Here is a 22,607-nt window from a genome sequence, read left to right as displayed (position 1 = left end):
GTAAGTTAGAGTTTGATATTGTAGGTGGGAGCAAATGTGTAATATAAGGGGTTCTGGAATGACTACAGAAAAACTTGTCAAAATCAAACCCAGAATAAACTGGAAAAATTAAAATTGGTGAGAGTTCACAAGCATAATAAGTGAATTTTACATGAAAATCACATTAATTTCATGTATTAACATGGATTCACATGAATGTCATATGATCAATATATGACTGTTTCATAGCAGCTTCATGTCATTTGAACCAAACATCTCAGTTACTTATTAGATTCACCAACTTAAGCAATATGTACTAACTAACTTAAGATTCAGCTTTATAAGCATTTATTCTACAGTTCAATAACAAATTGGTTTTTAAAAAAAAAAATTATAATCTCCGACTTTTGATTATATAACACTTATATCTTAAACTGGTAAGAATGTATCCCATAAAGAGAATAAATATCATGTCATGCCAATAATAAAAAAAATATCCCATCTAGTCAATAATAAAAAGAATACCCCATAGGGAGAATGATTATCACTACTTGCCAATAATAAAAAATAAAACTAAAACAGTTCATCAGGATCAAGTAAATAAACCCTTTAAAATGAGTCATGTATCTCAATAAGTCTTCTAAAATATATATAAATAACAAATAAAAACAAAAATTAAAAACAAAGGAAGGATGAAGTCTGTGACCTAAAGGATAATTTATTAAATCTAATCTAAGACAAATAATTTAATGATAAATATCCGGAAAAGATATCACAGAAAGAAATAGAAAAAAAAACACTGGAAATAGTATTGAATGAAAGTAATCAGAGTCTTCCATTATAAAACAAGACTTTAATAGATTTACACGTGTCAGATATAATTTACTTTAATAAGACTTTAATAGATTTACACGTGTCAGATATAATTTACTTTAATAAGACTTTAAAAGATTTACACGTGTCAGATATAACTTTAATACTGAACTACTGACAAATCATACAGAGAATAAAGCTGATACTAAACTCCTGAGAAATCCTACAGAGAGCAATGCTGATACTGAACTCCTGAGAAATCCTACAGAGAATAAACCTAACACAGAACTCCTGATAAATCCTACAGAGAATAAAGCTGATACTGAACTCCTGAGAAATCCTACAGAGAATAAACCTAATACAGAACTCTTGATAAATCCTACAGGAAATAAAGCTGATACTGAACTTCTGAGAAATTCTACAGAGAACAAAGCTAATACTGAACTCCTGAGAAATCCTACAGAGAATAAACCTAATACAGAACTCCTGATAAATCCCACAGAGAATACAGCTGATACTGAACTACTGATAAATCCTACAGAGAATAAAGCTGATTCTGAACTCCATAGAATACCTACTAAGAATAAAGCTGATACTGAACTCCTGCGAAAATCCTACAGAGAACAAAGCTGATACTGAACTCCACAGAATACCTACAGAAAGCAATGCTGATACTGAAGTCCTGACAAATCCTACAAAGAGCAATGCTGATACTGAAGTCCTGAGAAATCCTACAGAGAATAAAGCTGATACTGAACTCCTGAGAAATCCTACAGAGAATAAACCTAATACAGAACTCCTGATAAATCCTACAGAGAATAAAGCTGATACTGAACCACTGAGAAATTCTACAGAGAATAAACCTAATACTGAACTCCTGATAAATCCTACAGAGAATAAACCTAATACAGAATTCCTGATAAATCCTACAGAGACCAATGCTGATAATGAAGTCCTGATAAATCCTACAGAGAATAAACCTAATACTGAACTCCTGATAAATCCTACAGAGAATAAACCTAATACAGAACTCCTGATAAATCCTACAGAGAATAAACCTAATACAGAACTCCTGATAAATCCTACAGAGAATAAAGCTGATACTGAACTCCTGAGAAATCCTAAAGAGAACAAAGCTGATACTGAACTCCACAGAATACCTACAGAAAGCAATGCTGATACTGAACTCCACAGAATACCTACAGAAAGCAATGCTGATACTGAAGTCCTGATAAATCCTACAGAGAGCAATGCTGTTACTGAAGTCCTGAGAATTCCTACAGAGAATAAAGCTGATACTGAACTCCTGAGAAATCCTACAGAGAATAAACCTAATACAGAACTCCTGATAAATCCTACAGAGAATAAAGCTGATACTGAACTCCTGAGAAATCCTAAAGAGAACAAAGCTGATACTGAACTCCACAGAATACCTACAGAAAGCAATGCTGATACTGAACTCCACAGAATACCTACAGAAAGCAATGCTGATACTGAAGTCCTGATAAATCCTACAGAGAGCAATGCTGATACTGAAGTCCTGAGAAATCCTACAGAGAATAAAGCTAATACTGAACTCCTGAGAAATCCTACAGAGAATAAACCTAATACAGAACTCCTGATAAATCCTACAGAAAATAAAGCTGATACTGAACTTCTGAGAAATTCTACAGAGAATAAACCTAATACTGAACTCCTGAGAAATCCTACAGAGAATAAACCTAATACAGAACTCCTGATAAATCCTACAGAGAATAAAGCTGATACTGAACTACTGATAAATCCTACAGAGAATAAAGCTGATTCTGAACTCCATAGAATACCTACTAAGAATAAAGCTGATACAGAACTCCTGCGAAAATCCTACAGAGAACAAAGCTGATACTGAACTCCACAGAATACCTACAGAAAGCAATGCTGATACTGAAGTCCTGACAAATCCTACAAAGAGCAATGCTGATACTGAAGTCCTGAGAAATCCTACAGAGAATAAAGCTGATACTGAACTCCTGAGAAATCCTACAGAGAATAAACCTAATACAGAACTCCTGATAAATCCTACAGAGAATAAAGCTGATACTGAACCACTGAGAAATTCTACAGAGAATAAACCTAATACTGAACTCCTGATAAATCCTACAGAGAATAAACCTAATACAGAATTCCTGATAAATCCTACAGAGACCAATGCTGATAATGAAGTCCTGATAAATCCTACAGAGAATAAACCTAATACTGAACTCCTGAGAAATCCTACAGAGAATAAACCTAATACAGAACTCCTGATAAATCCTACAGAGAATAAACCTAATACAGAACTCCTGATAAATCCTACAGAGAATAAAGCTGATACTGAACTCCTGAGAAATCCTAAAGAGAACAAAGCCGATACTGAACTCCACAGAATACCTACAGAAAGCAATGCTGATACTGTAAGTCCTGATAAATCCTACAGAGAGCAATGCTGATACTGAAGTCCTGAGAAATCCTACAGAGAATAAAGCTGATACTGAACTCCTGAGAAATCCTACAGAGAATAAACCTAATACAGAACTCCTGATAAATCCTACAGAGAATAAACCTAATACAGAACTCCTGATAAATCCTACAGAGAATAAAGCTGATACTAAAATGAGAAATCCTGCAGACAGCAACGCTGATATTGAAGTCCTGAGAAATTCTACAAAGAACAAAGCTAATACAGAACTCCTGATAAATCCTACAGAAAGCAAAGCTGATACTGAACTCCATAGAATACCTACAGAGAGCAATGCTGATACTGAAGTCCTGAGAAATCCTACAGAGAATAAAGCTGATAATGAACTCCATAGAATACCTACAGAGAACAAAGCTGATACTGAACTCCTGAGAAATCCTACAGAGAGCAATGCTGATTTTGAACCCCAGAGAAATCCTACAGAGAACAATGCTGATACTTAAGTCCTGAGAAATCTACAGAGAACTAAGCTGATATTGAACTCCTGATAAATCCTACAGAGAACAAAGCTGATACTGAAGTCCTGAGAAATATCTTCAGCTGTTTACCAAATTTTACACTTAAAAGCTACAGAGCTCCTTTGTATCAGAGGAGCTACAGAGGTAAATGTAAAGACTTTTAATGGTGCAAATATCTAAATTGCAAGTCTTTAATCCCACTAGCATCATATGAGGGCATTAAAATTAGACAAAAATACATTTCATTTCCTTTAAAAATCTTTAAAAATAAGTTCTTGATATTGGGTAAGTTAATTTTGGCATGGTTTATTGATACATGATTATCAATTTCAAGATTAATCATTCAAAATTTGAAGGTTCAGTATTCTTAAGGTGATTTTTTAATCTTATACATTTAATTTTTCTATTTTGGATTGTTTTCCATATTATTTACACCAATAAATTTAAATTAAATGATATTGCCGAAGAGTGAATTTACATGGTTACTCCATTGTTATTGGTGGGACTTTTTTGTGACTCTGCCTTGACAGTGTGTTGGTGAACTACATTATTGAAGCTAGAGTCTTATTTGATTTTACTCACTTCAAACGTGACATGTGCCACTGAAGGAACAGAACATACTTACCTTACCGGGGCACTTTATGTCACTCCCAATTTTTGTTAAAATTTATATTGCTAGTACTACAGTTTTTTTTTTGTTTTTTTTTTGTGGGCCGTATTGTTTTCCTTATCTTCAGTGTTTTTACATGTAATTGTATTTTATTCTGTTTGCTACATTGTTTATGTAGATCATCTTCACTTCATGTCTCTATGTTAAAGCCATATACTTGGATTTTGAAGTATCTGAATTGTCCTATTATTGATTGTTCATGAATTTTTTTACTCATATTTGAACCACTCAAGGTTGAATCACACAACAAAACAATCTTCAAGGTCAAATAAGATTTTGGCAAAATGTACTTGAATAAATATTTGTACCTGCATAGCCCCTGACATGTATAAATCACTGGACCAGTCAGGGCCTAAAGCTCCTCCAGTGGTGCCTGTTCCATCACCAGTATCATCTATAGTAGGAAATAAATTACATTTCTGTTTTCAATTATTTTTTTCAACAAACAAATTTAGTCCAATGATTTTTTGTGACTAAATAAACATTACTTTCACACTATGTAATAACTTCCAAAGTTTTTAGCATAAGTCCTAAACATTAGGTTTGTGTTAAACCTTATCAAATAGAGTGAAAGGCATTATGCTTCATGTCTGTGTGTTTTATTTTGTAATAATTTTATGTCAGAAGTACCATGCTTTCTGATTGGATAAAAATCATCTCTCATCATCTCATAAACCAAATTTTGTAATGTGACTATGATGTCATCAAACTTTTTTTTAAATACTTACTCACTGAATTTCTATACTAATATAAAATTATAAGGAATGACTGTTATATGTATTCGGTCTATTTGAAATAACCTCCATGCCCATGGTGTACACTTGAAAATAACCTGCTACATAGATTATTTAGTGTGCACCATGTGATTGAGGTTATTTCTTCATAGACTGAAAAAATATAACAGTCATTCTTTAAATAGAAATAAATTTGAAGAAAATTGATCAAGAGATCACAGATACTCAACATTACAAATGTTGGAGACCAAAATTCTTGAAAAGTTTATACAACCTATCTTGACCTTTATTTCATGGTCCATAAGACTGTGATAAAGTGGAGTGGATGTACTATTAAATGTGAATAAAACTCCAATACACCTGACATATTGGAAATGCATCATAAAATGGTGATGTTCCAATACAGAATGGTTCCTAACGTTTCATGGATAATGTGAGCAATTCCTGACTAGTTTAAGAGATTTGGTCAAGTGGTTCAGAAATTGTCACTTTGGGCTGGAAGACATGACCATCACTTCTCTATGCCATGACTATATGAGAAAGTGTCTACAATGACCAAAAGTCAAATCTAAGGGCTGGAAGACATGACCATTACTTCTCTATGCCATGAATATATGAGAAAGTGTCTAGAATGACCAAAAGTCAAATCTAAGGGCTGAAAGACATGACCATCACTTCTCTATGCCATGACTTTATATGAAGGAGTCTAAAATCACCAAAAGTCAGATATAAGGAGGGGTCTAGAATCAGCAAAAGTCAGATTTAAGGGTTCTAATCTTTGAAACTTTCATTTTACCTTACCCTCTAAAGTGTATTTAAGTCTCTTAGAAGGTTTATCTTCGGTAGATTTGACCTTATTTAGTTGTGGAAGGAAGAACTCTGCTGCTCCTGGGTCAACAAATGTACTGGAGATGGATTTGTCTTTTATGGCCCAAATAACCTCACATCCTTCAATCTCATAACTGTAAAAAATTAAATTCAAATGATGAATCTATCCACATGATAAAATACACTTTTCTATGAATGCCAACTTCTCTTGCAAGGGATGGTACACCTAGTTATAAGTACAAGTTTGTATTACATCCCCTTTGTACAATTAGTTTTGTCCAGTAAGTAAATGACAAAGGACAAATATTCATGACCATTTATAGAATTAATTGTATGTAATTAGCACATACTGTTAGTTGACAAACCATTAATGATAAATTTTCTCACATATTTGTGAAATAATTACATTATGTAGAACATCTGATATCTCTATTCTGACAATGGTCGAGGTTAGATTGAGGCTAAAAATCGGGATGAGTGCAAGGACATTGAATAAACAGCATTACAAGAAAAACACAAAAACACCTTTCATCAAAACTCCCTACAGGGATCAAAGTGGGATTTTTTGTGTCTAACAGCAGTAAACTTATCATTGGTAGCTTTGAATATTCTTTACATTTGGACAGCAGTTGAAACTAAAAAAAAAAGGATGAAGATTGCAAACTCACAAAGTAGGTCATGCAAGCATGGTTTGTCAAAAACTAAATATGACTCATAACATGTCTGAATCTGTATGACAGTCATGTCTCAGTACATAAACACATGTATCTTCATTATATGAATAAACTCTAATAAGCAATTTATAAAGTTATAGAGTGGGTTATATAGTACTATGATAGCATACAATGCAGTTTAGCAGGTAAAAATTCATTTTAAATAAATATTTATAAAATTTGTCCAGAGTAGGGGTGCAAATCTATCAAAGTTGGGAAAAATGTTAAATTGCATTGGTTCAACATTTACTGAGTTAACTAGGTACCATAGTGAAAAGTAGATATGGTGACCATCATTATCTTCCTTTGGAGTCCACTTACAATAAATACATGTCTTGATGAACACCTTAGTTTGATCGCCTACTCACTTATACACTTTCTCAGTCTCACAATCTATTCAGTAAATACAGGTTAAGTGATAAAAAGACCTAACTAGAAAATTAACACCTATCCACATCACAAATCATAATATGACTCCAGTGGTCAAACCCTGTTCAGTTTGGGAACGTTAATGGACAGAACATTCAACTTAATATTGTTTGGATTGTGATTAACAGTTAAATACATCAAACATCTGACAATGAATGAAACTGCTAAAAGAACTTTAAAATTTACATTTAGACATTTCCCAAACTTCAATTGATAACCATAATTCAAATATAATGGAAGAATAAACATGTTCAAGAAAATCCAGAAATTTTTGTTGATATTAATTTGAGGCAGGTGTAACCTGTAAAAAGTTATAATCAAGCCAATAAGTCCTCTTCAAAAGATATGTCAATTAGTAAAGTTGCATGTCCTCCAAGTAGACTTGTGCAGCCCTCATTTTAAACTTTCATATTGCAGAATTGGAACTACTTCTAATACACTTTTGTGTAACCCAAAGGCTGAGTTGTTCTAATTGGTATTTTCCAAGCAAATCTGAAATTTGAACCTCTATAGTTTAAAGGCTATAAGTTAAATTTGTATAATCACTGTTATGAGGACTTTGTGTTCTATGATCATTTCAATAAACAAATTTACTAAACTACTGTTTACATTTCTTTTCTGAGTATTTTTTAGATTTTGTATCTAATAGTATCTGAATAGTTACATCTTAAATCTAGGGATAAAAAGAGCATTGTTTATAGCATTTCTTGAATAGTATGGATTAAATTCAGAAACTAATTTTATTTTATCTGTGAAATAAGTTGAAGCTAACCCATTTAAACATTTGAAGATCAATGACACTTGTGATATATAAATCTACTCTCCATAGTTATCCAACCTAAAGAGATAAAGAAGGGATTGGATGGAGCACATAATTCTGCATCAAGTATAAGCAAAGCTGCCCTCTTTTGTTAAAACTTTACAATTAGTAAACTATTGACATTTTCATCTTTGTTGTTGTTATTGAAATAGAGACCAAAGATTAGTACATGTAGTATAAAAATTCCTTGTAAAGTACCAAAGTTTTCTGTATTATACTTGGTAATTAGCAAGTTACAAAAGGTGTCAAATTCTATATGGGTAATGTTTCACCTTAGTTAACTGTACAGCAATCTGTTCATCATAATAAAAACACTTAAGTCAAGGTCTTAACAAAGTGTCAGATAACATACAACAGATAATATAAATCAGGGTCCAAAATACTTCTACATGTATCACAAGATAGACAGAACAGAAGTTTGTGAATAAAAGAATCCAAGACATAGCCTTTTCCTACTACCACAAGACACCCAGACACTGCCTTGTCCTACTACCATAAGATACCAGACACTGCCTTTTCCTACTATCACAAGAAGCCCAGGCACTGCCTTGTTTTACTATCATTGAAATCCCAGAAATTACCTTGTCCTACTATCATAAGAATCCCAGACACTGCCTTGTCCTAATACTATAAGAAACCAAGGCACTGCCTTCTCCTATTATAAGAATCCCAGACACCACCTTGTCTTACTATTATAAGAATCCCAGAAACCACCTTGTCTTACTATTATAAGAATCCCAGACACCACCTTGTCCTACTATTATAAGAATCCCAGACACCACCTTGTCCTACTATTATAAGAATCCCAGACACCACCTTGTCTTACTATTATAAGAATCCCAGAAACTGTCTTGTCCTACTATTATAAGAATCCCAGACACTGCCTTGCCTTACTTTTATATGAAACCCAGCCACTGCCTTTTCCTACTATTATATATATATATATATCTGATATTAATGCTGTGGTATCATGATAGAAAAAAAACCAAATATGGTCAAACAACTCAAATGAACCAGTATACAACCTAATTCAAAATATATATATATATTTGTGCAAAAAGAAGTACCAATATTGGGTATAGGTTTTACAATACCATAGCTACAAAGTCAGTTAAATGTTTAACGAAACAAGAGTGTTTTTATTTATAATACCCTAACACTATCATTTCATTATTCTGTTACCATGGATTTTATTACTTCTGTTATCAAGGTCTTTCACAGCTTTCTTCAAGGTGAGGCTACACTTGTTGATGACCTTATGTTTACCTCTAAAATATTTATTATTTTGAATTAGGTTGTATACTGGTTCATTTGAGTTGTTTGACCATATTTGGTTTTTTTTCTATCATGATACCACAGCATTACTATCAGATATAGAGTTAATGATACAATAGCATTAATGTCTGGTATAAGGCTAACAATACAATGGTACTAGGTAATAGCAGATAGAATTTTAATGATACCATAATAGCAATTTTGAAAAAATAGTATTTAATGATACTATAATACCAATGTCAGTTATAGGTTTAACAAAACAATATCACCAATATCAGGTACAGGGTTAATGATACAATAGGCTAATGTCAGGTACAGGGTTAATGATACAATAGGCTAATGTCAGGTACAGGGTTAATGATACAATAGGCTAATGTCAGGTACAGGGTTAATGATACAATAGGCTAATGTCAGGTACAGGGTTAATGATACAATAGCATCAATGTAGCGATACAATAGTACCCATGTCAGGTTTACGATTAACAATACAATAGCATCAATGTCAGCTGTAGGGTAAACCATTCTTTCCTTTGTGCTAAATATAAATCATATGGAGGTAAGGAAAATTTCAAGAATAATTGAAACCATGAGCACTGTATAATCAACTATCAGTTCATAGAATTTGAAACTGCATAAATATTTTGTTGTAATACATAAAAAGTTTATACATGGAAATACATGTTGTAATTACTTTTTTTTAGTTTAAAAGGGAATAGAATGTGATCAGCGTAAGAATTAGGTAAGACATTGAACAATCCTAAAAGGGAATAGAATGTCATCAGCATAAGAATTAGGTAAGACATGAACAATCCTAAAAGGGAATAGAATGTGATCGCGTAAGAATTAGGTAAGACATGAACAATCCTAAAAGGCAACAGAATGTGATCAGCGTAAAAATTAAGTAAGACATGAACAATCCTAAAAGGGAATAGAATGTGATCAGCGTAAGAATTAGGTAAGACATGAACAATCCTAAAAAAATGTAAATCATGATAATCTTGTTTTTCATATGGAGTTTCATCAATAAAGTGCTGCTGCAAAATGTATAAAGTTCAGTGCAGGAAAACCCCCTTAGTCCCAAAACTCCCTCAAAGCTTGTCACATGAAAAGGCAATGGGATATGATCAACTGCACATTGTGCCTTACAATACTACAATATTTCAACAAAATCTGTCCAGCAGTTTCAGAGAAGCGTCTACAAGTGTCACTAAAGTGTTTAAAGCACAACACCTCATAAGTCCCATAAATCCAATAAAACTCATCAAACAAATATTGCCGCATGGTATAATCAACTACATATTGTGCCAAAAATTTAAACAAAATCTGTGGAATCACCTGCACAATGAAAGTTTGACAGAAGCATGAACGCACAGATAGATGGATGAAGACCATTAATGGTCTCACTAACCACTTCTGGGTCAAATGCCCCTACTTAGTACCCTGAACCTAGATCTGTGCATTGTAAGTGCATCAGCTGTGTGTATTCTGATCATAAATAGTAAAAAATAAGCTGAGAAAGTGCACTTTGAAATCATATTTGTAATTTACTACAAAAGTGTATGAATATTGTTTACATGTGTGAGTAATTCGCCTTCATGCTGTCAGTTAGCAGAAACTGTAAAAATGTGGATTTTCAGTATTTTTATTCAAATGAATTTTGTGAAGAATTTCTACAATCACCATACCATTAGCATAATGATTTTGAAAGCCTTATTTTCCAAGCTTTGCAATGGTAAACAACTTTAAGATGTCATTTGTCCTGGAAATTCACAGTAAAACTTTTTTTAACATGTAAAGTAATGGAAATGTTGGAAGTGGTTAGTGAATAGGTCCCTCCACTGTGTTGCAGCAGAGGTAAATAAAAATAGCTTCCTTTCTATGATTACAAAGATATTTTTTGACAAAAAAACTTTTAATGAATCTTTGTAACAAATATAACGAGAATAGGTATGGTGTATATGTCAAAGAGACAACAACCCCACCGGGATGAAAATGTCAGCCAAAAGCCACCCATTGGTGTTCAATGAAGGACGAGGAAACCCTCACACCACAGGGTAGGCTGCAGGCGGCCCCAAAAAATCTATATATCACTTATGAATTAGCCTAATCAACAGTTAAGTTAACTTATTGGGTGAGTATCAAGCTATATACATACTGAATAGAACAAAACAAGATTTATTTTAAGATAAAATATCAAAGCAATCCATACACTTCATCAAGTCATAATTGGGAAAAAAAGAGAAATGCTGGTTTCTGGCCCCTAATTACCATTCAGTTCACGTCATTTGTTTGTTTGTTTGTTTGTTGGGGTTTAACGTCCGAGCAGCAATATTTCAGCTATATTCAGACGACACTTCACGTCATTACCACATAAATCAATCCTACCCTTCTTTTGAGGGTATGGAACCTTGAGATTCAATGTTTTGCAGTCTTATCAATCAATACAGGAACACCTGATCCTTGTTCATACTAAGACAACCCTAAAGGCATTATTCTAGATCGTTTGATAAAAAATACACCAAAAACAGAAAACTAAAATCAAGAAAAAGTTGCAAAATGTTGAGTAAACTATAAAATTCCATAAGATGAAATTCACGTTACTAAGTAAATAAAAGAACAGCGTTCAAATGTCCCCCGTGTTAAAAAGAAATTGTGCGGAAAACTTTAAATTCACTGAAATTTGCTAAGTTCAAGGACCGTAACCAAAGTCGAACTTAATCTGTAACTTCTCATAGTAAGACAACATACAAATGATAAAATCAATTGGTAAAAGCATTACAAAAAAAATGACGAAACTGTAAATTAACTGAAAAGTCCAGGGCCATAACTTTGGTAAAAATCATTCAACTGTAACCAAAGACTAACTTTATCTGTTACTCTTCATAATAAGGCTACATACCAAAAACAAACTTATTTGGTAGGAGCATTAAAAAAAAAGTGTGGAAAAAACATAGACAGATGGATGGACGCCCGGCATTTCCATGTCCCCTCGTGACATGTCATGGGGAACAAAAACTGCCAAAACATAATACATACACTAGTTCAGTAGCAATGCCACCATTTCCTACAACCACTATTCTTTTAGCACTAGCTAACTGCTTCTGGAACTCCTAAAAACCAAATTTAAACAAGTTCTATCAGATAATCCTGAAGGTTGGTTGTTTTACTTGTGTAATATAAAATACAGCAACTTAAACATTAATAGCAAAATGACTGGTTAGTTGCCCCCCCCCCCCCCACCTAAAAAAAAAAAACAAAAAAAAACAAAATACTAAAGTGGATTTGACCTGCAGTATCATAACCTATTTGCTTTATCATACTTAATAACTGTAGTTTTCAAGATCATTTGTGTGGAAGAAGAGATCCAATACATGTCTGGACCTGCATCATATATTTGTCAGCATATAGGTATCTTCAATATGTATATAAACCCTAACCAAGTTAAAAAAACTACATTGAAGGTTACAAATTTCTTAAAGTAATTTACTAATGGTAGCATATACAGCTGAAAACATAATTAAGTTCAACATGCTAAAAATGTGTAAAAATTTTTATCAAATTTCTCTATAATACAAGGTGCCCATCTTCAATATGTACATAACCATGCGCAAAATTTCAATAATACTGGTTAAATAATTTTTGAGTTACGGATAAACAAAGTAGATATATCAAAGCTTGACAAATTGATGAACAGAGTTGAGCAGCTGTCTATTTAGTTTCATATAACGTTATGAATGGACCTGCAGATATATCTAAGAAAATTTCTAAAATTAAAATTGTAGAAAATAGTATTGTGATGTTACCACTTACTAGTTATACACTGACTAATCATTGTGTATTTTGTTTACCTGTACATACATGTACACGGTAGTACAATAAAGTTTTTTCTGTTACATTTAATTTCATTTCAATGAATTGAATCTGGTATTTATTGTCAAAGAAGTCTATTTATAGACTGAACTTGACCCAGAGATCATTGGCAACCAAATTACGTAACCAGGGTAGATATTTCTACATTTAACTACAAAAATAACACTACGTGGGTTATTCTCCTAGCAAAATTCACGTAAAAATATCGTTCCGCCGCCCATCATACTCCATGTAAAATATACAATGTTTACTTTACGTACGATATGGGCGTATAATAATATAAAAGATATTTAATATGACTGTGTTGAACTACAATATTTAAATGATTATATGATATTAACTATTTAAATTTGGACGCAGAGAGCTGAACTATTTTGTCAAATTGACCCGAACATTCCCAGAGAGGAAAGCTCAATCGAGATTTGCCAATTTATTTCTCTCGTCCTGACCCTGTTAATGAGGATGTCAGGAGCTTCTAATGACAGATTTTCAGAGCTGCAATGTACATTTTTGGTGTTGTAAGTATAGATTATGTACAGTGGAGGATCCAGGGGAGGATGCATGGGGTTGGCAATGAGAATGTTGGAAGCTTCTAATGACGGATTTCGGACGTGCAATGTACACTTTTTGTGTTGTAAGTATAGATTACAGTGGCGGATCCATGGGAGGGTGAATGGGGTCGGTACCCTACCTTTTAATTGGAAAATTCCATGTGTGAGTAATTTTATCCCTGGAATTTACCTTCTGCACATAAAATGCACTGTGTAAATGTATGTTAATTACTACATGTACATGTACATAAATGAAATAAAATACTAAACATACATGTACACATATATACATGAATCATGTACTCCGCTGAGTATCAAGAAATCATACTAAATAACTAATTTGCTGGATTACTATTGTATCATACTTCTTTCTGAGTGTTTTTCATGATTTAACATGCACAATTTTTCAAAAATTTTTCAAAATTGCAATTTTCAATTTCTAAGCAGGGGCCTTGATTTCTTTTCAGTGGTTATCACTTAAAAGTTTCACTACATGAAGTGAGAAGAAATAATCATCTCTTAAGAAAAAAAAAACAATACAATCATGAAGCCTGCTTTCTTAGCATTTATAAATTTGGAGTTACTTAGAAGTTACTGGTATTGTAATACATATTTGTGAAACAATCATGCAGAAAAATGAAAGAAATGCACATACATTATTGAAGGCAGACAGGTATTAAACACTCAGCTTTAGCACAATAGTGATTCATCATAAAAAGTGGTACTCATGGGGTATGGGTTCACTAGTGACTTTTTTTGTTTTGGAGAGAAAAAAAAATGGATTTATACTCAAAGTGCATGTGTGATTAAGACATTATATTCCCTGTATTCACCACATCTCTATACCACTGACTTTCCAACTTAATTGGAATCTTAAATTGCTCATATCTATGAGCTGTAAAGTTGTTTTTAGTTTAAAGATTTTTAAATCGCATAGTAGTTTTTAGAACAAGAGTTTGTGTCCTTGTTTGAATTGAAAAATTCCTAAAGAAAGGTAATCATTTCTTGTAAATACATGCACAGTTTCGATGAGTTTAACACAGGGCCTAATCTATATAGCAATGACAAGAACAATTTTTTAGTTTTAATTTATATCATTTCTACTTCATGCATCTCCAAACCTACGGTAAATTTTAAAGTGTGGTTCCATTCATGCTTTGAAAATTCATCGAATATTGATAATCAGTGATTCTCAGTGGAATTTTGTAAGAAAGGCTAATTTAAGTGTAAAGTGTTAAGAAATTTGAAGACATAAACGTACGTGTACAGCAAGGAATACCAAAAGCAATAGTACAATAGAAGATCCAATAATACATTGATAAATGGACTACATAAATAAGCACTTCATTAAAACAAATTGTAATTCTTTAAAAGGACTAAGTTTTCATCGGTTTGTTTATTCTACAATTTGGTTATATGAATGTTTTTGATTACTTTGAGGTCTTCCTTGACTCAGTGCATCAGCACTTTGATATTCAAATGAAATTATAAAGCTGATTTTAAAGAGGTAATTAAGACATATTAAATTCCATGGTGGCCATACATCATTTCAAGTGTAAAATCAGACCCTTTGAGCACATGATCTTATTATTAAAATTTGTACATATTATATGTTTCTGGAAATCACAAAATTTTATTGATCTTACACTAAAATGATTTGACTTAATGTTCTGAATTCATCAACTATAAATTTTTAAACAAAGTAAAACACATCTGTTTGTTTTTTTCCCACCAGAAATAAAAAATTCTTTATAAATTAGTATATATTAAAGGTAATAGAAAATTCACTTCATTACATTTTTCATCTGAAATTTATTACAAAAAAAAATGTATCCATATGCAAAAGAATCTACAGGAAAGATATGATGACCAAGTTTTAGAACATTTCCATTTCTTAAATTTTGTACCAGTCATGCTTTACAAAAGCACAATAAAAAAAGAAATGGTTATAATCTTCTTTAATGCTACATAAATGAGAGATATTGTTAATATCTATTTTACTTTGGCATATAAGTTATTTGTTGGAAGAATGTTGAGGACAAGTTTCCATTTGAAGATTTTTTATTTGTTACGTTCTAGACATCTGAATATAAAATGCCATGTTTTGGCTGATATTGATCCCCAATCTGTATAGACCAACAGGATAGTTCAAACTCCATGCTAATGACCATGTACATTTACTGTCATCTACAGTTTTATTTCCACAAAATATTTTTTTCCAGGATGATCTGTCTTTAAATTTAGTGTCTGATCTATTCTACACTTTCAACCTAACAGGGTCATAATCATAACTTTTTAGTTAAAAAAATATAAATGAAATCACTAAACCAAACTCTATAAGTTATGAACATGTATTTTAACCCAAATTTTCATTCAAACCAAACTCTAGTAATTAAACAATGGTCCTATAGAAAGGTTGCAACACTACAATACACCTTTAAGTTCAGAAAATGCATCTATTAATAGAAACATGGAATGCTGAAAATAGAGCTCAAAAAGAGAAAATCCTCCTAGCTTCAAATGGACTTATATGTGAACCCTTTCAGTTAGATTATCTGTCTATGGAGTCCTCTGACAGAAATTATATTCAATCCTGCAAATCTGGATTAATTTTTCTATTTAAATTTCATTAAAATCCCTTGAGTGATTTAGAAGGAGTTCCAGTTACAAGAAATGCATACAGACTAACAGACAAGACTGATGGGGGACTCCTACATACCTCCAAACTTATAAATATTTGGTCAAAACCCAAAAGCCCAAGTTTAGCCACTTAGTGATCAAGGATAAAGTTACCAGTAAGTAAAGGTTAGAAATGCCTCCAACCTAACATGTTGAAACATCATTAGCAAGTGAAAACATGCAGAAATAAAGCAAATAAACTACTTACAAAAATAAAAATAGGGCAATTAATTGGAAAGAGTGAACAACTAAAAAATGGTCATGAAGAACGCCTAGATTTAACAAGTGTGTGGAACATGTTCCTCGCATGAGGATCTTAATGTGTCCAGGCAGGAGTGATTATATTTTAGTTATTCACGATACCCAGTTGATTATCCTATTTATTATATAGATTTTATTCCTTTTTTGTTGTTATTTTCAACATAAAATTTAAATTTTATAAACTGGGGGTTAATATACATGTTGTGATGTTTTGTGAAGTCTTAGCAGGGGGAAGTCCCAGAGTGAAATTACCAAATTTATTTCACAGGGTGAATTATTGAAAATTTGTACATAAGAAACTTTAGGTAAATCACTACTATCTATATAATATTATGTTCTAGCACCAATGTCATCTAAAAAAATGTTTAAAATGAAAAAGAATCTGTTCAATCATTCTGATGCAACAATATAAATGATTCAAGATTATCATCTCTCAAAGAAGAACAAATAATCTGTCATATTTTGTATACATGTACTTATATTGTGTTGTTTGTTGTATGACATTGTAACATACCTTAACACTTTGTGTGTCTCTAATGCCTAATACATTAGGGTCACTCTCTGTAATTAACTGAAAATATCAATGTTAATATCATTATCATAATGAGGATCTTGTTAGAAAAATATAGCAAGTATATTTATCTTATGTCCAATTTTTACCTCTACAAAATTGTTTTAAGATACTGCATTAAACAATTTGTTGATTGATCATTCATAATTTGTGAAAAAATCTTATCTGAAAAATTGCTCTACAAAGTAAAGTGATGCCTTTATAATTTGTATCTACATGTATACATGTACTTGCTAATTACTTTGATAACTGAGAAAGTGTGAAGACAAAATTAGCAAAGGACTGCTAGTATATGTTATATCAAAATAAATTATACAACTTTTCACCAAGTTTTTAGCAAAAATGCATTGAACAATAAATCTAAATAAATATAAATATTTTCAACCAATACAAGGAAATAACTCTCAAATACAGATGTACCAGTACTTGTACAGGATTAATACATGCCGGTATCTCTCACCCTTTGTTTTACAGTAATATTCTACACAAAGCACGGAAAGCTCAATACTTATCCAATAAGTAAATTAAACTATTGAATGGGCTCATTCATAAGGAGTATGTCATGATATAATTGTCAAATCATTAAGGATAGAATTTGTTGGTATTAACACCATTTCGTTCATAGGATCTTTACATAGAAATTAAAACACTTTATCTACAGTTTTTGGGTTGTCTCATTATTGTATAACTTCTGATGTACTGTGATTCTCAACCCTGCATGGGAAGAATTTAGAATAATTTTACATACATAACTTTGGGGACATAACTTTTGTAGGTTTAAAATGGCTCGAGTTTGCATGTCAGTTAACTTCTGGAAGTCCTTAGTTTGTACATTTGTGTAATTTATATTCAATTTCTTTATTTCTGTTGTAACAAAGGACTCAAATCTATTTGAACTGATTTTCAAGCATGTTTACGTGAGTATTATTTTTTTCCATAGATTTTAAAGGGGAGTGTTGTGATCATGACAAACCCAACCCCATTTTTGCACCTGTCCGAAGTCAGGAATTTCTAGCCTCTGTATGTCTTGTTTCATTTTCAACTTTAGTTCATTTTTTATGTTACTTGAGCATGTAGGGGCAACTCTTTCATAGTATCTGTGTCTAATGATTTTTTTAGGCCCAGCTGCAGCCTGCCCTGTAGTATGAGGGTTTCCTGGTCATTCATAGAAAACCAATGGTTGGCCTCAGGCTGACATTATTATCCTGGTGTGGTTGTTGTCTTTTTGCAGATACATCATACCTATTCTCGTTACATAATTTCTTTATGTTTCCCAGTTTAAACTCAAACTGCAAGCCAATTTAAAACTGTAATATACCTTAAAACAACTGATATTCCAAATAAATAAATGGTATGGATGCAAGATCTGTTACTGCTTAAATTAATATTCAATAACTTTAATAAATTCTTTAAAAAACATATGCAGATTGGCAAATACATATTAATACATTTACCTTTGGTTTTCCACCAGTACAAATGCACAGTTTACTATATCTGTATACACAGCCATTTTCAGTAATTAATGCCTGATAAAAAACCAAACAAACATACATTATTATCACTATTTTTCTTTTTCCTTACTGAAATTACAACTAAAAAGTAAGGAGGCACATGCCATTGTCTATGACAACATATGAAAAACTAAGCAATGAAATAATCATTGGTAGTTTTCATTAGGAATTATTTTTTTGTTTTTGCTTTGACAGCTCAGGCAAGAAAATCAGTTTGGTCAAGATGATCAGGGACAATATTTAATGTTTACACACATTGACAGACAATAAGGTAAACATTCAGTACATTGTAGTGGTGAGACCATGCCAGGAGTAGAACCAAGCCTGATTCAAGGCAATAAATCAATAAAAAAAAAAAATTCAATCTGTACTAAAGAAAAGATATCTGCAAAAAAATATGACATGATTTTTAGTCCTATTCAAGAATTCAAGTTTAGGTGAAGACTGTGATGGCCTTAAAATACTTCAGGTCTTAAAATCATAATGGTGATTTAATGTCCATTTTTTTTACTTAAAAAAAAATCAAGAGGTCAGTTTTTATTTAATTAATCCAGTTTAGTACTTCTTGACCTAAAAGTTCAATGTTCAACAATATGAAGAAAAATCTTGCTTCATTCATATTCAAAATTCAAGTTGTAATTACTTGTAGTGTGATTACAATTTTAACAATTTTTCCAAAAAAACAAAAAAAAAAAACAATAAAAATCACAATAATTTCATGTTGTACTGAAGTCTTGAGATGAATGTTTATGGTTCTAACACCACTTCAATGGTCAGATTTTTATGTTGAGAAATCCTGTGTATTTAGGATTGTACCATCAGAATGCTGTAACTTCATTAGTTCAGTCCATATGAATGTTTGTCATTAATGATTTCTTTATCCATACAGCTGTTGCATGCATAGGACTAAAGATAAAGGGAAAACTATCATTTTGACGAAGTCTTTAAGAATGAAATACTGTTAAGCTACAGGTATCTTTACTTTTGAGATTTCATTAATAAAAACTGGGAATTCAAATTAACCCATCAGAAAGAATTATACATAAGATCTATTATTTAGCATCTGACAACGTAACTTTTACTTCTCATCAGAGAGTTTTCTTATCATGTAGATATAATCTTACAATATTTCAAAATTTAACAAAAATCTGAATAAAAAATAAATACTGTATTCTGTTTTACCATAAGCAGATAAAGAAACATCTGTCTACGCAGTTTTTTATCCATATTCACACGAGATGTAGCATTTTCTTGTTTAATTAACATCAAATCCTCTGCACATACAAAATGATTATCAACATTTCTAAAAATATTTTTATAAAAATATTCAAATAGCATTTGATTTGAATTAGGCCAATCATTTATCATCTATGGTGATCTCTGGAGAACTGTAAACAATGTCTCACTCAGTACAATGGCTTTATACAAACATCATTCCATGAAACACTTCTCTTACATTCTATACATCTTATATTTGTCTATTAGCTCTTTTTCATCAGGAATTTTGTTTTTAAGATAAACACTCACTAAATCACACATTTTATAAAAGCTTAAAAATGAGTTATCTCTCTTTGAAGAGAAAACTAATGACAATGCACTGGTATGCTGTACATGTATGCTGTACATGTATTTGCCATTTCAAGTAACTAAACGTATCTTAATTTCATAAGTTGCCATTATAAACTTGAATAATATTGAGTACTTATTTATCTTTAATCCAAAAATACTTGCTAGGTCAGTTTAGATTTTAGCACATGTGTAAGATCATGGCTTTGATTACAAGAATATTTTCATTGGATAATTTTGTTTATTTTTAAGACAAGAAACTGTCATCAATTGAAAATTTCCTTCAACCTATCATCATTATCATGGTTTCCTTCAACCTATTATCAATATCATGGTTTTCCAGATACTTTGTATTTGGTAAATACTGCCAGAATGTTATTTTAACCTTTCATGGGCAATAATTCTCATAAGGAGCTGACCTACAACTTAAACTCACAATTTTATGGGTCTTTTAAGGTTCTTTCTTTCAAGTAAAGTTTATTTTTATCTGTTATTATTTTTCAAATATTAGTTAGAAAGACTTCATTTTTTGCTTTTCAAGGGTAATAACTCTAATAAGGATTCAATTTAAAACCCCCACCCAATTAAGACTTTCAAGTCTTAGTAGGAAATTTTTTTCTTTGGCTTTTTAGTTTGAGGTATAGATTAGCATCTGAGTTCATTTCATAGCTATGGTGGCCATTTTACTTTTGTTAAGAACATGTCTAATACAATCTACATAATCTACAAATGAAGGTGATTTATGGTTTCAGAAGAGAAGATTATCTACCAACCAGTTGTAATATTACACAGGACAATTTCCTTGTTATTACACAGGGTTATTTACCTACTTACAGAGGATAACTTCCTTGGTTAAACAGGGTTATTTGCCTGGTTACAGAGGATAACTTCCTTGGTTACACAGGGTTATTTGCCAGGTTACAGAGGATAACTTCCTTGGTTACACAGGGTTATTTGCCTACTTACACTGGATAACTTCCTTGGTTACACAGGGTTATTTGCCTGGTTACAGATGATAACTTCCTTGGTCACACTGGATTATTTGCTTGGTTATAGAGGATAACTTCCTTGATTACACTGGGTTATTTCCCTTCCTAGTACATGTACCTCTTTTTCATTTCATTTTCATTGATTTATTTATGTGAATATATTATTGCCCAACTCTCTCAATTTTTTTTCATTTTTTTCCATAGTTATATAAAGATTGGGTAACCTTCAGAGGAAAAAAACATCACTTTCATGGAATTCTTCTTTTATGAGTATCATGTGTAGACAGTGCAAGATTTAGATTCTACAAATCTGACAAATTTCAAGGAAAAGTAGCTTACATAAACAGGTGTTTACAATTTTTATTCTGAACTCAGATGCATCAAAAACCTTAATGATAATATGTCCCCTTACTGTTTACAAAATATACCCATTATAATCTCTGGTGGGAATAAAGAAATCATCATTACACTGGTAATTAAAACATCATCTACTATCACAGTGAGAAATCATTAGTTTGACTTTGTGATATATATATGGTCTCTGATTTCATTTATAAGCTTGTTCCACTGTTTGCAAAAAGGGAAATTAGTACATATTGTATTGTCAGAATCCAACATGACACAATTACCTCATTTTCTGTCTTATTTTTATTTCATTTTTACTTATATCTCGAATTTATCATTTTATGAGAACATTATTAAGACTTTAAAGAAGCTTAATTCATTCAGATGGTATATTTCAGTGCATTCACTAAAATCAAAGTACTCATGTACAGAATCAATTTATATCCATTGTTAGAATTTTTAAGCCTCAAATAATCATCAAAATACAAAAATTGGGAATAAAAGGAAAGATCATGAGTATAAGGATCAACTTCAAATGTGTCTATCTTATTGTTGTAAATGGTAAATATTGAACTCTTTTATTTTTTTTCTAATTTACCATTCTGACTACGAATGACATTACAAAAAAACACACACCATATTCATGATGCATCGCAGCAGTGCCAGTTTGCATAATAATCAGGTTCAATGTCAGTTTACATTGAACACCTAGATGAATGAACCCTAAACTCTCCAACATACTGTGTAATTGAACTACAAACTACTAGTTGGCGTTTTCTACTTTTTTATAATTTTCAAGTCGAAATTCAATTTATTGGCCTCCAGGACAAAACAGTCTGTCTAATCACTCAAACTTAAGCCACAATCATTGAAATCATGTCTTAGATACATGTCCCTCTCAACAAGCTTCATTCTTCAGTCGATAAGATTTATAGCTCATGTGCTACAAGTTATCGTATAGACAACCATGTGTCATTTAAAGTGCCTAGTTTCAAATTCTAAGAATATAATTTCAATTATATCTTGTGCAGACAACACTAGCCACACA

At 31.8% G+C, this 22,607-nt stretch overlaps 2 protein-coding genes across 4 annotated transcripts in view; both read right to left on the bottom strand.

Moving 5' to 3' along the window:
* The window catches only part of LOC148615284 (tRNA ligase complex-associated NAD(P)H dehydrogenase PYROXD1-like), a 42,890-nt gene that overhangs the window by 9,939 nt on the left and 10,344 nt on the right, over positions 1 to 22,607 (bottom strand). For all 3 annotated transcript variants that reach the window (XM_088590083.1, XM_088590084.1, XM_088590085.1), the window contains 5 exons: positions 18,603 to 18,674; positions 17,092 to 17,148; positions 12,253 to 12,326; positions 5,953 to 6,113; positions 4,726 to 4,811 (listed from right to left, as the gene is read on the bottom strand). In XM_088590083.1, coding sequence (XP_088446209.1) covers positions 4,726 to 4,811; positions 5,953 to 6,113; positions 12,253 to 12,326; positions 17,092 to 17,148; positions 18,603 to 18,674 — 450 coding nt within the window. The remainder of the gene's footprint in view (positions 1 to 4,725; positions 4,812 to 5,952; positions 6,114 to 12,252; positions 12,327 to 17,091; positions 17,149 to 18,602; positions 18,675 to 22,607) is intronic.
* LOC148615285 (uncharacterized) lies at positions 3 to 2,649 on the bottom strand (the record flags this gene model as incomplete). Its single annotated transcript, XM_088586258.1, has 1 exon — positions 3 to 2,649. A coding segment is annotated over one exon (1,335 nt), but the record flags the coding sequence as incomplete, so codon positions are not given.

This window comes from Perna viridis, chromosome 6 (genome assembly GCF_037379345.1).
Source record: "Perna viridis isolate PV_CMFRI_1.1 ecotype Kerala chromosome 6, ASM3737934v1, whole genome shotgun sequence".
Classification (NCBI taxonomy): Eukaryota; Metazoa; Mollusca; class Bivalvia; order Mytilida; family Mytilidae; genus Perna; species Perna viridis.
Note: the sequence above shows the minus strand (reverse complement) of the source record. Positions and strands in the feature narration are given on the sequence as shown.